The sequence below is a fragment of the Rhyacophila brunnea genome, unplaced genomic scaffold (genome assembly GCF_057557595.1).
Source record: "Rhyacophila brunnea isolate RB1 unplaced genomic scaffold, BYU_Rbru_1.0 scaffold_12, whole genome shotgun sequence".
Lineage (NCBI taxonomy): Eukaryota > Metazoa > Arthropoda > Insecta > Trichoptera > Rhyacophilidae > Rhyacophila > Rhyacophila brunnea.
In genome coordinates this window covers 33,474,997-33,494,061 of record NW_028232774.1, presented here as the reverse complement: position 1 = coordinate 33,494,061, position 19,065 = coordinate 33,474,997, and the positions used below count along the sequence as shown (strand labels likewise).

Sequence of the window (19,065 nt, the reverse complement as noted above, 5' to 3'; positions counted from 1 at the left end):
ATATATCATTTTAATAATTGTTATACATTTCATTGGATTTTTTTGACATTGCCTTGTCACAATATATTATTACGTCACTTATAATATTCAATTTACTTTTATCTTTTCACAACTTTCGATTTCGAGTTTATTTTAATCTAATATGGCCACATTTGGCGTTCAACGATTATTATAGGATGGAAAAGTTTAAAACCTTATATAAAACACTTGTATGCCACCAAACCAAACCAAAACAATGAATGTTTTATTTCTCAGGTACAATAATGAAGGAGTTTATAAACGACGACCATGACCATGCGTTCTCGGTTTCTTCTCTATCGGTGCAAATCTACACGGTGCCCACTCTGGCTCATCATCTCATCGCGCACGAAGACGCTTTGTACTTTTTACTCAACACATTCCTCTCAGAGTGCACCAGGAAATGTAACAAGCAAGGTGAGAGAGAATCCTTCATTTGTTCATTTTGTTATTTTAGCATATTAGTTCCGCTTCAGGGTTTTTGACAATAATAGATCCTTGAAGATAATAATATTGTATATATTATGTAATATTTATATTCAAATTTATATTATGTCATTGTTTTAAAAGGTTTAGGTAATAAATACTTTATAATAATTAATATTCATTCTTTGACGAAATCATTTATTGAACATACAAATTTTTCAAAAAAACACTTCTGAGAAAATACATTATAACCAATAGAAAAATCTTTTTGGAAAAAGTAAGACACACCCCACCCCGCAGGAATCGAACCTGCATCTCTCGGGTTTCGCGCCCATGCACATAGACCACTATGCTAAAGTTAACTAACGGTTCTTGTAGTACTCTCTATAATAGAGCTACTATTGGCTATTGGCTTTTGTATTTGTATTTTAATACAAATAGTATTTACATATGTATTATGTACATTTTTTTAGATGGCTTTTCAATTTTTGAAATTAGAACGTTTCGTATGTCATATTATCGCACCGTGAGTGTAAAACCAAGGCATCTGCATATTTTTCAATTTTGAGATTAAATGCAAAACAACTGCAAAAATCGTGAACTTGATAATGTAAAAGTGAAGTAACTGAAAGAACATGCAATGTAATATAGATATAAACCAAATATTATGGTTTTTTTTTAGAAACTCTATTTCTCCTAACAAAACGAAGACTTCAAACCCTAATATATCCTAAATATGCCTTTCAGATGCCTTGGTTTTACACTCATGGTGCGTTATGTTCATTATAGTATAATGTTAAAAGAATATAATTTTTCCTATAGCTACAAGTCAAGTCATAATAATATGACATCACTTTAGTATGTAATAGTCAAAGCGTTTTACCTGGATAGTTTATTATCACGGTTATCATATTGAATCCAGATGCTATCCATTTGTTTGTACAACATACAATTTGTTTGATCGACAGAAAAATTGGAATTTGAACGCAACGTTTCAAACACGATGTTCAAACGGGCGCAATTCATACTTTACGACTTAAAGTATCTGCTTAGCGCCAAGCCTGAAGTGTGGACGCCAGCCCTGAGGCAAGGATTCCTCCAGGGTCTTCCCCTTATCCTCAATCTGCTGACAATGATGCAGGGCATGGATGCTGTGTCGAGACAGGTAGAAATTATGGTATAAACACTTTTCTATGATGAATATGCATCATCATAAGCGCTAGAGAGACCACAACAAGGTTAAACCATTCAGGAAGACCCGGATATCGCATAGCATGGTAATAGTGTATCGCGGCAGCAGCAAATTCAAAGGAATTATGAATTGCTGCCGGATCAAATTTAGTTACTAACATAGTATTGTTACTATGGTATTTATTTTTTTAAACCACACTGCATTGATTAGTGGTTATAAAATTTAGAACTAACAAAGCCTTTTCTAAAGACCTGTGGGTCTATTCTATTCAAAAGGCTGTTATTGATGGTAGTTTATAATATTTATGTATTGAGGTATTATAATTGTTACAATAAGTTAGCCATTTAATCTGTCAAAACTGTGTCGCTCTAAAAGTTAACACAGCCAAGAGAGGGGCTGTTAAAACATAGGAACTTTTGACAGTTTAGACCAGGGGAGGGCAAACTGCGGCCCGCCGGGTATTTTTTTGCGGCCCGCCATCATTAATTGTACTTCTGATTACGAATAACTTTTTTTATATTTTTTTAAAAAATATTGACAATAGATTAAAATTTGAAGAATTTGTTGTTTCGTTAATGTATTATCTCAGTATGTCTTCCTTGCGTCTCGTCTCACACTATGTAACCACTATTTTCTATGTTGAACATCGTGACACATTTAAATACTTTTAACTCTGCGTTGCAAGGAAAACAAATATATGCTCACAATATGGTGAAGAGTTTGAATGGATTTCAATTAAAACTCAAGTTGTTCCTTCGACAAATATCGAATAAGAACGTGGACCACTTTCCAACTTTGAAGTTGCTGAATATACCAGAATATAAATTTGAAGAATATGGTAAAATTATTAAAGCTCTGAATGACGATTTTTTACAAAGATTTGGTGACAAAAAGATTGAGACAAGTTTAGCAACAGTACGCGATCCATTTTCAATAGATATTGATAGTGTACTGACAGAGCTACAACTTGAGATTATTGGTCTGCAGTGTGACACTGATTTAAGAGAATTGCATCGTCGTGAAGATATATCCAAATTTTACAATGCCCTTAATTCAGACAAATTCGAACAACTTAAAGATTATGCAAGAAAAATGTTCGTTGTTTTTGGATCAACCTATATATGTGAACAAACATTTTCGATCATGAACCTCAATAAAAAAATTTTACGATCAAATATCTCCGATGCCCATTTACAAGCAGTTTTGAAAATATAAACCACAAAATTAACACCTGAATTTGAAAAATTGTACAACACTTTCATTCTTCTCATAAATTTTTTTGTGATGCTTATTTTTCGTGATAATAAATAGTGTATATCTAAAAATGGTATTTTACTTGCGGCCCGCCGCACATTTTGAATTTTTGAATTTGGCCCTCCATCCAAAAAGTTTGCCCGCCCCTGGTTTAGACGGTTAACTTATTGTAACAATTAACTGCCTCAATACATAAATATGATAAACCACCTTCGATAGCCGCCGTGTGTATAGAATAGACCTACTGATGCATATAATGTCGACATCATGAAAACCTAACCAATTAACCTTTTAGATGCACAACTGAATTTTTCATACATAATTTTGTGAAAATGTCTGAATTTTTTAAAATTTTTTGGCAAGCCGTAGAAAAAAAAAATAAGCAAGTGTATGTACAAATTTTTATCAATACGTACACTCTTTAAAATTCTTGCTCATAGCTTTCTAAAAGTCTACCATAAGAATGTTTAAATAAATGTAACAAATGTAAACTAAAGTAAGTTACTGAAAAGGTATTGGATGCAATTTCTGAAATACATGTTAATTATTAATGATCACTTTTTATAGTCGCATGCATATTGTTTTTGGCAATCAGTAAACTGCTTTATTTATTGTTCATTTATACAAAATCAATTTTACTACAATCCATTATCTATTTCATACAATAATCGAGATGTGACTAAATATTCCATTATATATATAGATATATATTATATCGTCTCTGTTCTGGCAGAACACACTAACTGGAGAATACTAGTTTTGAGTAATTTGACTTTGAAGTTGTTAAAATGTTTGAAATGGTCTATCATGTGAGTTTATTAAGTAATCGTAAAAAGGATGACTTTAAAATAAAGACTGTTTAGTTATTAAGAAGGTTTCCAGACGGCAAAGTTTGAAATAAGGAACATTGTGGTATAACTCAATATGTCATTTTTTCGAATTGGTGTCTTCTGCCAGAACAGTGACGATATATGTGTCCATATATTTTTTCAAGATTGTTACATATAGTTGGATGATAATGAAAGAATTAAGCAAAAAAATAATTATACAGTAGATTTGTGCTAAAACGTATAGGTTTTTTATCAAACTATTCTACAGGTTGGACAGCACATGGAATTTGAACCAGAATGGGAGTCGGCTTTTAACCTTCACATAAAGTTGGCGACAGTTGTCTCTCTTGCCCTGGAGTGGTGTGGAACTGACAAAGTAGTTTTGGTGAAAGCATACCGTGCCGTTCTCTCCAAACTTTTCAACAATCCACCTGCCACCAATTCAGCAATCAAACACGAAGTTAAAGGTAATTAGGCTTTCTTCGACAAAATATTTTTTTATTATCTTATATAAGTCTTTCGTATATTCAATATCATCATCCTATGATTGACCTATACAAACGAATGACCGAAATCTATGGGGTACATTAAAGTTTTATACTTTAATGCTCATATAGATACAGCCATATATTAAATGATTTTTTTAATGTGTAGATCGGTAAATTTATTACCTGGTTAATTTTAAAACATCAATTAAAATATTCAAAACTATGCAACTAATTATCATAATAATATGTTGTTATACTTTACCAATTTCATTTTACCAGATTACAATCACTAATCTTGTAAAATATAATTATTGGCAATTTATAGTAGGATAAAACAAAATTTAATTGCATGTATTCAAAAGTATTTTACTATCATTCACTGTGAATTTAATCATGAAAAATGCAAACATGATTATCGTAGATGTATTTTTTCCCCGGTAAATCAGAAGTCAGCGGTGGAAAAAATACAAATTATTTAGGTAAATGGAATATTACTTCTTCCCAGTCTTCATCAGGACCTTTTATGACTGAGGATTGTGACATGGATGATTTTGCTGTCGAATAGCCTTCTCCATGGCCCCCACAAAGGGGGGGTTGATAGGGCTCTAGCCTGGAGCCCGGGCTCAGGAAGGGCCCGGCATGGCGAGTCGGACATATAAGTGAGATAAACACATCACAAATTTGCTCTAATAGTAATAAAAGTCGCCTGTGGCGGCGCTATTTTACTTCAATGATATTAATATTTGGTTGTACGATGCAATTTTTAACTGTGTATCGATAGTCGACAACTCCATAATTTAAATACCAAAAATCACTAAATATACACATCAATTTTACCGAGTACACCATTTGGAAAATGCTACTGTATAGCGTCAAACTGCCATTATCCTTAGCGATAGGTAGAGGGGCCCGCCAAAGATCCTAGCTTGGGGGCCCGCGTCAGGATATGGGGGCCATGGCCTTCTCAATAGCCTAACGATTCTAATAATTATGGCCGTTAAGCCACGCACTTTCGATACCCACTTGTGGATGCGACAGTTCGCATAACTCATAGGTGAACACCCTTACACGTGCAGACCAAGTGTACTCAAAGTGTGATGTCTGGAGACGGGTAATGTACTTAGAAAGGTGCGGTATTCCGCGGTTGAAGCGATGAGAAGTTATAAGTAATAGGCGGGGTAAATGTGGAAGTCAGTGGCGCCTGTTAGATTTTGTTAACATTAAAAAATCAATAAAAAATAATATGGTTTATTTCAAAATGGACACCCCTCATACCATTTTTTCTGTGTGTGCGCCTGATGATCGTATTACTTATACTATGGTTTCAAGTCATTGTTTTCTAGTAGATTTTGTAATATTAAGCAGGAAAATGAACATGAGTCTGAAAGTTGTACCGCTAAATTATAGTAGTTTTAAGTTTATGAGTACCAACATAATATGTAATATTATTGAAACATGTTTTCCATAATGTATATCCATGATTATTCTTTAGAATTGGCTGACCACAGCGCGTCGTGCATTAACTACGACGTTTCTTCACAACCGGTCTCCATCCATCTGCCCCTCAGCAGGTTCCTGGCTGGACTTCATTTACATCTTAGCAAATTTGACCTGGCTTTCGACAGTCCCGAATTACACATCGAGCAGAGGCCTACTCTTGAGCAAATTATAGGTACGCTTCAATTCTTAGATCCATCATAATATCTATACAAAATATATCCAAATATAATTGCTAGAGATAATTTTTGATTTAAAAAATAACAAATTGCAGCATTAAAAATAACAGCAACAGTTCCACAATAAATGAAGATTTTCGATTGCATATTTCGTTCAAATTATTACCATTTATTGCTATATGCAACAATCATCATTCGGTTCACCACATTGCATTCAAAGTATGAGCAATGAAGTTTACAATTTCGTGTCAGAGCCTGGCCATTAGTGGGCTTTGGGCCAAACTCTTTGCATATTACATTGAGTTTGGTTTAAGGTCTCTAAAGTAAACAATTAGAAGTCAAGAACATATTTGGATGTAGTTCACAGATGTATGCGGCAATTTTTCATCTTGATTATAAAATTTTTCATTAATCTAGTCTAGTGGATAGAATCCATTTATTATTTAGAGACAAATAACTATAACTTGAGGTGTGGCGGTGGCGGTTTGTTGCACTAATATCTAGCAATATACAGTCAATACTCATATTGTGACACTAGTGTAACGCCGTGTCTCAAGTTATAATTGTCACGTTATAATTGAATTGGTATTCTTTTTCAGAGCCTGTCCTTCGTACCCAAGCAATGATAGCGCAAGTTCACGCTGGAATGTGGCGCAGAAACGGCTACGCTCTCTTGAACCAGCTCTATTTCTATCACAATGTAAAATGCCGATCTGAAATGCTCGACCGGGACATTGTCTTACTTCAAGTCGGTGCCTCGCTCATCGAAAGTAATGAATTCCTTATTCACCTGCTCAACAAGTTCAACCTGACGTATTGGGCTCAAGCCGACTTTGAATTAGAAAGCCTCAGATCACCGGAAGAGGATTCCATGCGACAGACGATAAACCTTGTTGAAGAATTCTTGGGACTTCTCATCACAGGTGAGCGTACTACATGCCTATCATTTTTAATATTGTAAATGATAATTATCAACACTGTCATCCCAGGATAATAAAGGCGACATAGACAGTTGGTTAAAACTTCACATGTAGCATCACTCAGACATGTTAGTTTCGTTGATGAATCACTTGGTTATAAAATGACAATACATACATTAATGGTGTGATGTTACTTGATCATGACTACTAAGTAAAAATATATTTCCATGAACAGACATCATAGTTTAGTATGGCACACAGTTCAAAACCACATGTGGTTTCAGTCTATGGATGGCCTCTACATCTGAGTGTGTCTGTACACAACCTTCTGTACATGGACAATGTAATAGTTTCATATAGCCTTTCATTAGTTGTCATTATCATATTAACAAGAGGAATTTCGATATTGTTGACTTTTTCATTTATATAACATCTGGTTAATGTACATTTATGTAGCAGAATAAGCTGTCTGGAATTACAATCCGTGGCCAAAATAATAATATGGTCCCAAATACACCGGATGGGTTAAATATGTACCTATTTATATTTGTGTTTTTTCGTTATTACAGTGATAAGTGAGCGTTACGTACCGGGAGTTGGCGAATGCACTGTGGAAGAGAGGACCAAGAAAGAGATAATTCAGCAGCTGTGCGCCAGACCTCTCAGTCATTCGGAACTCAATCGAACTTTGCCTGAAGACCAACTGCATGAGACCGGCATGGAGAATGTTATAGAGGAGGTTGGCATTATAATATTTAATGAACATTTTAATTATATATATATATTTTGTTGTGAAACTAGGACAAATTGGTACATTATTAAATTCATGAAGTAATGCGTAGTATGTGATTTGAAGTATGAGCTATATATTAGATGGTTTTTTTTTTTGTGTAGGTAGCGGAGTTCAAAAAGCCAATCGCAGGACAGGGTCGCGGGGTCTACTCTCTGAAGCCGCATCTCTACTCTGAGTACAATGTCTTCTTCTATCACTACACGCGTGAAGATCTTTCCAAGAGCGAAGAGGAACAGACTAAAAGGCGAAAAGCTGCAGGTTAATAAGCCGATTTTTTAATTTTGAAATGATTGTGTTCTGTAGATATTACCTGTCTGTCTCATCCTTGGATACCCAGGATTTAAGCCACTGAAGAGTTTTGATTATTTGATTGAATTAAGAGCCTATGTGCTGTGCAAAGGTTGAAAATGAAGAATTTGGGTTATCGGGGAACTTCATCTGAATAATCTGTAGACTTTGTAAGAAAAATGTATGAGTCGTACAGTATCAAAGGTAGATCTGTGCGTTATTCATCATTTCGAGAAAATGACGAAAAACATTATGTTGGGATTTTTAGTGTTATAATAGCATGAAACATGTTTCTACATTTAGAAATTAGAAATTCAATTCAAATTCAACAGTTCTACTTTTGTTTCCAAAGTATTGAACAGTTCTAATTCTGATACCAAGCCCTATTTTCCATCACAATTTTATACCACACAGATATGATTTTGATTCGAATATTATATTGCTAGTCGTACATTATGGTCAGAAGAATAATTTGGCATACTTAGTTAAATTTCGATATATTTGCGACAGTTCTACTTTTGATACTATACGACTCGTATGTAGTTTTGTTTGTAGTATTGTAGTGCTCTGTCTTTTCTCCAGTGCTTCGAACCGCTATTTTTTTCGGTTTAACTCCGAGTTATGCGCATATGATAACACATGACAACTAAAGTGAGGAGCATGATCAAGTTATGTTTGAATGTATACCGAATCAAAAAATCTGATATATTTTTTTTCTGTTCGATTCCTGTTTTCGTTCTTACAAAAATAACAGTTTTTCCAGTTTTCGGCTCAGTTCTGGTTCAAAGCCATGCTTTTCTCATCTTAGAAATCAACATTTTATGATGGCATAAAAATATATATTAGTACCATAAAAGAGTATCATCACTATTATCTCCCGCATCTATCAAAAACCTCAAGCATTTCAACAAAATCTTAGATTCACTCAACAGTCAATTGCATTAATTATTAAATATTCAGCTTTTGCCAAGATAAACTCTGAAATTTTCATTTGTTACGAACGGATGTTATTGTGTTATTAATTACTACATACGTGACGCAAAATACAAAATATATTTATTCGACTTGCACAGGAAATTTTGTAAAGCTCTATGGTCTATATATTTATAATTTTTTCAGGTGAATTGGAGTGTTGCCCGCCTCCTGAGCTTCCCAAGCTCACTCCTTCATTCTCAATGCTCGCCGACCTTCTGCAGTGCGATGTGATGCTGCACATAATGAAGACCGTTCTCTACAGAAGTGTAGACCTGCATGCTAGATCTTTCAGTGAAATGCAACTTCATAAGGTTAATCATATTGTATCTTATTAATTTAGTGTTAAGGTTGGCTTACACATCCAGCACCAAAAAATCATCATAGGATGAGATATTCTTGTGATCAAAACTCAGTGTGGTGCAGTGCGTGTGGGCCAAAGATGTTAAAAAAATCCTTTAGAGATTTAGTGTAATTGAATGGAAGCAGCCATTTTGTTTTCGGGGCTGCCAATAGAAGTAGAAAAATAATGAACATGTTACCAAAACAACCACGCTTATACAATTGTTTGATTCGAAAATCAAACTGTCTTAAAAATTCCTAATACGAAATGCATATAAGACTATCACTAGAGTCCAAATTTTTTGGTCTGGGCTGACTTTTAATGCTGACACATCCGTAGGTGAACATACCAACCAGTGGTTGCAACTGCAAGCCAGGTGTTCGCCGCTACCATCGCATCGAGGTGTATCTGGGAATGAGGTTTGTATGCAGGACAAAGTTGGTCAGCGGTAGAAGCAATGAGGCACATTTTCAAATGACTAAGTATATAAGACAAAGAATGGAATGTTAAAGAGTGTATTTTAATTTGTTATGTCGATATTATGCAGGTTCTTCATCTGATTGGCATGGCATTGCAAGAGCAGGCGTCGGGTCGGTATCCATTCCTGGTGTTCACGGAGCGATGTGAACGACAGCACACCACGCTGGCCAACCTCCTCAGTGTTCTTCAAACCAGCGCTAGAGTTGAGGCTCATAAAGACCTTATCACTTGGACACTTAACAAATTCAAGTAAGTGTGCATATTATATTGTAGAGATATTCAAAATCTTGCTTCGAATTGCTAATGTTCTGAAATGTTCAATTATTATTTTTTGTATTTGGGTGATTGGTGTGGTTGGTGTGGTCAATTGAATTGATATTGTCAGTTTAATTAACATCACCACCCAAGCTCGTGAAGAAGTTAAGATAAATAAATGTAAGGACATGTTTTGATAAACAAATCCTTATTACCCTAATTTTATTCCACCCCCTCGATCATGTTCTCCACTCTCTTTTAAAACTTATTTAATATAAACCTCAGTTAACATATTATTGCATTAGAGATTTTAACTTGTGTACTGTTTTAAACTAAAGCTATAAAATAAATCATAATTTTAAGGTAGTTAGAAAGAACTAGAATTAATGTACATATTATGTACATAAATTGCTTTTATCATAAATTTATTTTGTAACATTTCTTTTTTATAGAGCTGTTGAAGCGGCCACAAAGGAAGCCAGCGGCAATATGGATACGAGCACGACTAAAGCAGCGGGTAACGAGTCGCCAATCGTCACAAAGAATGTTGCCGATCCCAGTACTGCAACAGCTCAAGGTGACAATTTCAATTACTATCATGTGTCTCTAACCCTTTCCTATTTCAACCGTGCACGAGGAAACTACAGTCTTCAATTGAATTAAAAGTTTTACATTGTAGATAAGCTGTCAAGTGGCAATACTAGGGGATTATGGTTATTGATAAATCAACGCTTCTGTATCATTGCATGTAGTGGTCAAACTATATTGATGAAGCATTCCAATTTGTTACCGTTTACGGCAATTGAAGCATTCATATGGCACTATGTAACGAAATTTATCGAAATATCTGCATTTAAAGCCAGCAGAAAATGCACAATACCGTGTAACGAAAATAGAAATTGTCTTTAAAATGATGACTTCATGCGATCATCGCACAAGCGAAAAAACCACTGCGAATAAACATCCCACGAGTTAATTTTTAATGTGATGTAAAACTTCACCAAACGAATACTGTTATGTTTAACGAGCGGAGTGAAGTTCTATACCTGCATAATTCCCAAGTCTAAACCTTTATTTTGATATCGAGAAATTATTATAAAATTACTCATTTATGTTTGTGTATTACTGGAAATAAATAAATTGTTTATATATTTCAGAGTTGGACAAAGAATGGAGAGCCAAGATGGCTGCAAAACGTCGAGCAAAGATAATGGCCCAGATGCAAGCGCAGCAAAATAATTTTATGAAAGAAAATGCTAAACTATTTGAAGATACCGACACAGGTCAGTATTGCTTTTTACTTTTTGCTTTTTGGCAAATGGCTCATTTATGTAAACCTAAATTGGGTATGTTTCACAGAATTATTTGTCGTTATAGGTAGCACATCGACATCATTCTCAAAATCTTTGACGGAAGAGTCAGAAACCAAATTGGAAGGTTCTAATATGGATATCGGCAGTAGCGAGACAGAGCAATACGTCGCTCTGGGGCCAGTGGCATGGCGCAACCGGGCGAGAGCCGCCCCGCCCGCGGTACCCACCCACACCTGCATCCTTTGCCAAGAAGATACTTTGGTCCAGCTCAATGGACCTCCTCTTGTCCTGGCCGGATTTATTCAGCAGTCTACTGTGCTGCTACGGAATAGGTGACGTGACAAATACTTTATACCTCTGCTAACAAGTAACAAGTTTGAACCCACCTGCTAATATTCATTAAATAAGTAGCATACTGCTATATTATCTTCTTTTTCACTCTTGAAACTATGGCAAGGCTGGCCGACATGCATTTTCCCAGAGGTTAACGCCATGTGGAGAAGAATGATTGGTCTGTTAATCTATTTAATAAATAATGTTTGAAAGTTGGGATCATGTTAATGACAATCATAATGGGCTAAAAGTGAAAACATTTAACTTGTTCAACATATCTGTATTTTTGTAACTTGATTTTATGGTTTACTATTTTAAATTGTAAGATGAAATGTCTATGACCTCACAAGAATTACATTTTTGAAGTATTTAAACATGGACTCACTGAATAGAAGACTGTACTTTGCAAATGCTCGGTTGCAAGAGAAAATCGTTCCCTGACAACCAGGTCAATAGAAACATGCCATATCGTCAGTCTATCTTGTCAACCTCATAAATTAAAAACAACTTTTATTTTCATTTGAAATAGAAGTTCGAAATTTAAGATATGAAAAAAAAGTACAAATTAAACAAATTACAGGAGGACCTCGACTTTCGCACATAATTGGTTCCTGAAAAGGTGTGCGAATGTTGAATGTTCGAAAGTAGAGGGAAGTAAAAAAAAATAAATTGTGTGTATTTTGAAATATTTATTTATCAAGTAAATATAAGATGTTTAAAAGACATGTTTAAGTGGGGTTTGCGGGTGTTTCCCTTAAAAAGTTATCAAGAGTTAACTCTTTGCCACTCTTCTTTTTCTTATTTTAAATAAAATATTTTAAATGGTAAATCATTAACTTTACAATATTGCTTAACTGCTGGCACGAAATGTAAAGTGAACCAATCTTTTAATATTAACGCAGTAAACCCAGGCTTTTTTATTTGATTACTGTAAGCAATTCTTTATCCTTCCCTTTCAATACTCTGGGATTTTCTGGTTGATAAATTAACATTGGCATCAATTTTAAATCACCAGCCAAGTTTCCACCAAGAAGCAATGTCAATCGGTTTTTAGAAGGTTTATGCCCTGGGGCAACTGATTCTTCCTTAGATAAGAATGTACGACTAGGCATTTTTTTCCAAAATAAACCTGTGTCATCTACATTAAATATTTGGCTAGAGGAATATTCTCCATCTTCAATAATTTTGGATAATGAGGAAATAAATTCTTTTGCAGCATCTTTATCCGCATCAGCCGATTTTCCAGTGAATTTAATATAAACCAACTGTTACTTGCTTGAAAAATCGTGTTAGAATCTTCTTTTTTTAGCCTTCCAATCTTTGTACAAACTAAGAGCCTTCGCTTGAATAATTGAAATATTCAGAGGGACATCTTTTTGATGTTGGTCGTCGATCCATGATGACAAATATTTTTCCATTTCATCCACAACTATGCCGTGTCCTTTAGAAACAACCTTTAAAGATAATATATTTCCACAATTTTGAACGTATTCCTTAATTTTATTTTTATTTTTCAAAATTGAACATATAGTAGTAGACCTGTTTGTATCATACGAACGTCCGATTGAAGCAAAAGATTCACCGCAATCAGAACGTCATGTGAACTTTATAAGTCCTTGATTTCTTTTTGTTCGTATCAACACTGCAGTTTTTCCGTTTCTCACTCATGTTTATAAATTTTTAGGGTGAAATATTTCAAATGAAGAAAATTAGCAAAACGCACAACATGACACGCCCGCACGCGCTTCTGCGCAAGCCACCTATCCTAGCTAACTCACAAGCAAAGTGACGGGTGCGAGCAGGATGCAAGTGACGCAAGAAATGCACTTGCTTGTGAGCGAGCGAGAAGGGGATATCTTAACCCCACGGCCAGCGCGACGTTTTAAAAAAACGTTTTTTTTTTAAATGTGCGAGATAGCGAATTGTGCGAAAGTCGAACGTTCGTAAGTCGAGGTCCGCCTGTATTTACAATTTCTGGTATTTATTTACGAGGTTTGCAAATTTTTCCATTGTATCTATTATGAGGTATATCTGGATTGATTTTTGAAATGGTCAGACATGTTATGGGTGTAAGAATGTTAGACAGAGATGGATAATTTGATAATATAATATACTCAAACTTTTTTCTGACGTAATGGTAGAATGTTGTCAGATTCTTGTGGCAATACGGGTGACTTATTCAGGTATCGTTATGGAGGGATGATAGGGTGTGGAGATAAAGTCATAGTTGCTTGGAAGTTTCGAGGAGAGAGTTTATTTATCGATACAAGAATAAATAAATACAATGATAAAGGTGACAGAATGTTGTTATCGCGGGTACGGATGTACTGATAAGATTGACTATATTATTGAACTGACTTGACGATGTACTGAGATGATTATATAACCGAGAGACTCGGAACTAGTGCTAGTAGTGAATTTTGCTATATTTATATAAAAGCATTCAATACCTTACACGACCCACCGTTTATCTAGGTTAATATTGAGAAACCCGTTGACCGCAATGTTAAATGACTGCGAGGTGTTTTGATGAGCAAGCATGAGATAAGCGATTGCTATATCATTGCCTGTAATAAAAAATTCTGATGGTAGATGAAGCAATTGATAGTTAAATGACTTTTAAATTAACTATTTCATTTATTCAACGAATAATCCACAGGATTTAACACTCCCGTTGCCATGAAGAACTCGCACTTTATTTAGGCCCTTAAATCATGGATACCCCATTTATTATTATATACAAAAAAATCTACTTTTAGCTATTTGTAGATAAAATGCTTATGCGTAAAAATAAAAATGCACAAGTAGTTTAATTGAATGTTTTCTATATAAAATTAATCATTTTCCAAAGTCTGATCGATATTTTGATAAGACAGTGATAGGGCTATGTAAAAAGATATACGTTAGAGAAACCCACATAATAATTTTGTAAAGTGAGACACTATTATAAAATGTTATTTGTTAGAACAGCGAGACCAATTTATGTGTTTGTTCAATTTAATTATATGACTGATGGCTCGTATAAATCCTCCCATAATATAACGAACCTTGAAATTTAAAATGTTCCGTGCATCTGACGATAAATGCCAAACTAACCCTTAATGTAATGTTATTAGTGTTTATTTTATCATGTTAACTTTGCTTCATATGACGTTTATTCCTAAACACTTACCTTAAATTCCCGGTATCTCGGGCATGTCATAAAAACCTTTTTACCCAGATTTAGAAGAATACCAACCCTTATTACAAGGTCTGTAAAGTTTACATCAGTTTGTGGAACATGTGCATTTGAAAATATACCTACCTCGAGTGACCTGCACAAAAACGCACAGCAAGCGGTCGGTTTTCCTTTGTGCATATGAGTACTTGCATATTCTACCTCTATAATAAATTATATTGTAGTTATAAATTACTAATAATAACTTATGCCCGAAAAGAATATTATTTAGTCAGGACATGCATTTCAAATACAACTAGATATTCTTTTGTTTATGAAGTATGTAGGTATACAATAGTCGCAGAAAGTATTTTTAGTATTTTCAATAGTATAGTATACACGACATTCTCGTGGTACGAACCACTATGCTTTCTTTCAGTTGGTTACGTCTAATGAATAAGTGCTTACTGATATTTATTTTTATCTTTTTTATTTAAAAAAAATAATATTAGTGAGTAGGTACATGTCTAAATAATTAATTATATTGAAACTGTTGCATTTACATGTAGTTATTATACTATAACATTAACTCCATGTTATTATGTCCCTGAAATCAGTGAATTTATTTAGGTAGGACTAATACATTTAAGATTACCTACTAATTATTAATTTTGCTTTTAATGTCATAAGTACCAAATAATATTATTTTATTATAAAAATGTTATCATACTCAATCTGATGTAGGTATAAACATAATATAATATTATTTCTCTGCACCCCATGTCTGTAAAATCAATTCATTTTATGTTGGTATACCATTTTGGACATAGTCCGTACATAATGGTATTGACTAAATTTAATGTAAATTGCAAAAAATACCTCTATCACATGTATAAAATGTTTTTATGTATTTTGTATATATTATGTAGGTAATGTTATTCTTAATATTTTGCATTTCAGAAAGTGAGTATTTTTCTTAGAAATATAATAGTAGGTAGTTTTATTATTTCGATTGTTTTATATTATAATATAAAGTTATGAGTCACCATTTAAATTTTAATTAGATAATATTATGTAGAAATATTCATTTGTAGTTTGTATAATATGTTATGCTTAGAAAATTAAGTTAAAACGTAGTACAATGAAATAGTCGTAATGGGAAAACCACAGATTTAAAAAAACCCGCAATTTAACTGTACCTCCACGGTGGTGTGGAATTCAGTACAATTTTTGAAGTAAGGGGTCTTTCACACCGTTATCTTCCACCTAAGTAAATCTAATGATTGTTTTATTATATGTAGGTAAGTATAATGTTTAGTATCTACAAAAATACACAAGTATTAAATTACGGTTCCTATCAAATACATCAGTGATTTCCAAACTTAATGTTATTACGCCTCCTTTTTAAAAAAAAATGAAACTTGGCGCCTCCCCCCTTTATTTCATTAAATAATTCAGACACCTTTTTAAATAGTCAAAAATGTAGGCACTAATACAAAAATAAAGAAAACTTAAATATATAAATAATAAACAAGGTTTTACTACTTATATTACTACTTATACTTATTTAAATTAATTTATTTTTCATGCGATGGATGTTTAAAAAAGATTTTGCGAAAAGCGAGCCCCTAGGCCAGGATATTTGTCGGGCCCACCTACCTATCTCTGAGGTTAAGGGCAGTGTGGTACTATAATGTAGTGTTTCCTAAATTATACACATACACGGGAGTTATCATTACATATATCACTCATGATATAGGTATCACATCAAACGTACAACTACCTACATATTTAATATATCATAGTTTTGAAATCAAATGATTTTTTTACTATTAGAGTAAATTTGTGAAATAAATAATGGGGAAAGTGCATTAGCAAACTATCATAACGCTCAGTAAATAGATTTTTGTTTGCTTCAATATATCTGGCGCAAAATCATTTAAAAGTGGAAACATGACGATTTTTTTTTTAAATTTTGATTTCCAAAGCTCCAATTTTTTATGTATGCCTTCACTTTGTCTTTTTAAATCAGTCAATGCATTAGTGGTCCTTGCATTGATTTATTCACTTTTTTTTAATTTTAACTAAATAGACAAATTTAACAACAGTTATCATTCGTTAACAAATTTGCCTCAAATTTCAATATTATGATTTGATCCTTGTATATCATTTTTTCACGAGATAGCCAGCACACTCAACAATAGTATAGAAGTGAGGTATTAAAAAATTAGTCTACATATTATCTTCAGACAGTTTAACAAACAACGTTTTTTAGGACTGTTTTTATGTAGTTTATAACTAGCGGCTGTTTTATAAACTTTATTTGCAAACTGCAATCATGACGTGGCTTTATTTGTGTAAAACTTTTCGTGCCTACCTTCGCAACACTGCGCACCTACCAGTTTGGCAATATATAATATGTATGAAAGTACATTTTTATGGAGATACAATATATTTATTTTAACATAGACTAGAAAACCTCTTGTTATGAAATTCTCGAAAGGTGGGTATATTATAGACTTACTACATGCGTATAGGTACACATAGCGTAGTGATTTAATTTTTATTATGTGTAATTATTTCAGCATAATAAACATAACATTAAATAATTTTAGTGGAAACTATAAGATTGAATTATTTTTGTTTTTAATTATTCTTATATAAATATTTAACGTGTTTTGAAATTATATTATAGGTGAGATACCCGGCTTCGCACAGGGTCGCTTAGTGGATACATTTACCTTAGATATTTAAAAAATAATAATGAAATTATCTTTTTAATATTAAAATATCTGTGTAATACAATATGAAAGTAATTCTAATAGGAGTAAAGGTCAAACAAAAGAACTGTAAATTAAAATCGAATCCAAAATATGCAAACGTTATTAACCTTTCTAACGCGGCAACTGACTTTAGTCAGCCTATACGCGCGAGTCATCCGCGCGTCAGCTGACTAAAGTCATTTCGATTTTCGTTTGCCTAGTACTGCTTTCCGCCAGGCGCGAATAATTCGAATATTGATTTAATTTATTCAAAAATCATCCTTCTCTTGACATCTGTCAATGGATAGCCTAAACTTTTGTTCTATCTAATTTAAATAAATATTTTTCGGGAGCGTGTCTTGAATAAAAATATATCAGTCATCGGGCCAATTCAAATTTGCCGCGTATATAGTGTCTTATCGCTTCTTAGTGCATGTGCGCCGAAGACATTTGACTGACGTGTTTGTAACGATACGAGTTTGCGATATAATAAGTTATATTGTTTTTTAGTGATTGAAAAACTATTTGGTGCGTAAACTGTTAAATAGAATATTCGAAAGTTACATTGATCAAAGTGAATTTACAAAATATTTTTACAAAAGGAATGCTTTTGGAGATTGCATTCATTCGCCTATCTGCCAGTATATTATCCGCGAGTTTATAGTTTCGGAAAATAATTTGAACCAGGTGTCATTTAAATATACCTAGAAGTCCGCGATTTAATATGTCTCTTTGTTTATCATTGATTAACATTTTTAAATACTATTTTCTGGTTATAGTATTAGGTGAAACAGACAAAAATTATTTATTTACCCTAGTTATCAGCCATTTATAAAGAAAAGACACGAACACTCAGACGCCCGTTCCCGCATAAATGCGGAAATTGTCGTATTACGCAAACACCAGGTCCCGCGCTACTGAATTTTTATACACTGCGCGGCAAATCATCGTCTGCTGGTGTGAGACAGACACTTGAGAATTATTTTTTTCGTAATACTATTCAAAAGGGTTTGATTCATGACTACTATTTTTTTTATGTAGAATTCTTCTTATATTTATAGTCGAAAATAACTCGAGTTACTTACTATCACGTCATTATAATAAAATAAGAGATTACCTATTCTAGTACCAGGTTATTGAAGTAATATAATAAAAAAAAACAAATGAACTTGAAAATAAAATTGTGGTGACTATAAAGCATTTAGAAGTGCAAAAAGTGTTTGAAATTTAATATTTTACGAATTGTAATAGGTATTCGAAAAATAAACCATTTTGTTATATAAACTATGTGTCATTCGATTCCATTCAGTTCGGGGTCAATGGTAGGTACAAACCAGGCACTGGTGGTAAGTACATCACTCTCAAATAGCCAGTAGTTCTCAAGGATGATTTATTTATACTCGGCCTGCAGTGCTGCAATGTGTATGCGAGTTCAAACAAAAGTTACACAGTTTGAGATGTCCTGGATGCTATAAAAATGAGTTATTTATGACTGATATTTTTTCAACACACTCAACAAAAATGCTCATAAAAGTCATAAACCATATTATTATTCATTATGTGTA

At 33.5% G+C, this 19,065-nt stretch overlaps 1 protein-coding gene across 2 annotated transcripts in view; it reads left to right on the top strand.

The window, feature by feature from the left end:
* Positions 1–19,065, top strand: part of LOC147078080 (E3 ubiquitin-protein ligase UBR1-like) — a 62,610-nt gene that overhangs the window by 32,312 nt on the left and 11,233 nt on the right. For both annotated transcript variants that reach the window (XM_085961188.1, XM_085961189.1), the window contains exons 11-22: positions 256–435; positions 1,413–1,609; positions 3,989–4,187; positions 5,701–5,880; positions 6,484–6,807; positions 7,374–7,543; positions 7,699–7,855; positions 9,005–9,171; positions 9,748–9,929; positions 10,388–10,512; positions 11,093–11,218; positions 11,313–11,580. In XM_085961188.1, the coding sequence (XP_085817314.1) occupies positions 256–435; positions 1,413–1,609; positions 3,989–4,187; positions 5,701–5,880; positions 6,484–6,807; positions 7,374–7,543; positions 7,699–7,855; positions 9,005–9,171; positions 9,748–9,929; positions 10,388–10,512; positions 11,093–11,218; positions 11,313–11,580 (2,275 nt within the window). The remainder of the gene's footprint in view (positions 1–255; positions 436–1,412; positions 1,610–3,988; positions 4,188–5,700; positions 5,881–6,483; positions 6,808–7,373; positions 7,544–7,698; positions 7,856–9,004; positions 9,172–9,747; positions 9,930–10,387; positions 10,513–11,092; positions 11,219–11,312; positions 11,581–19,065) is intronic.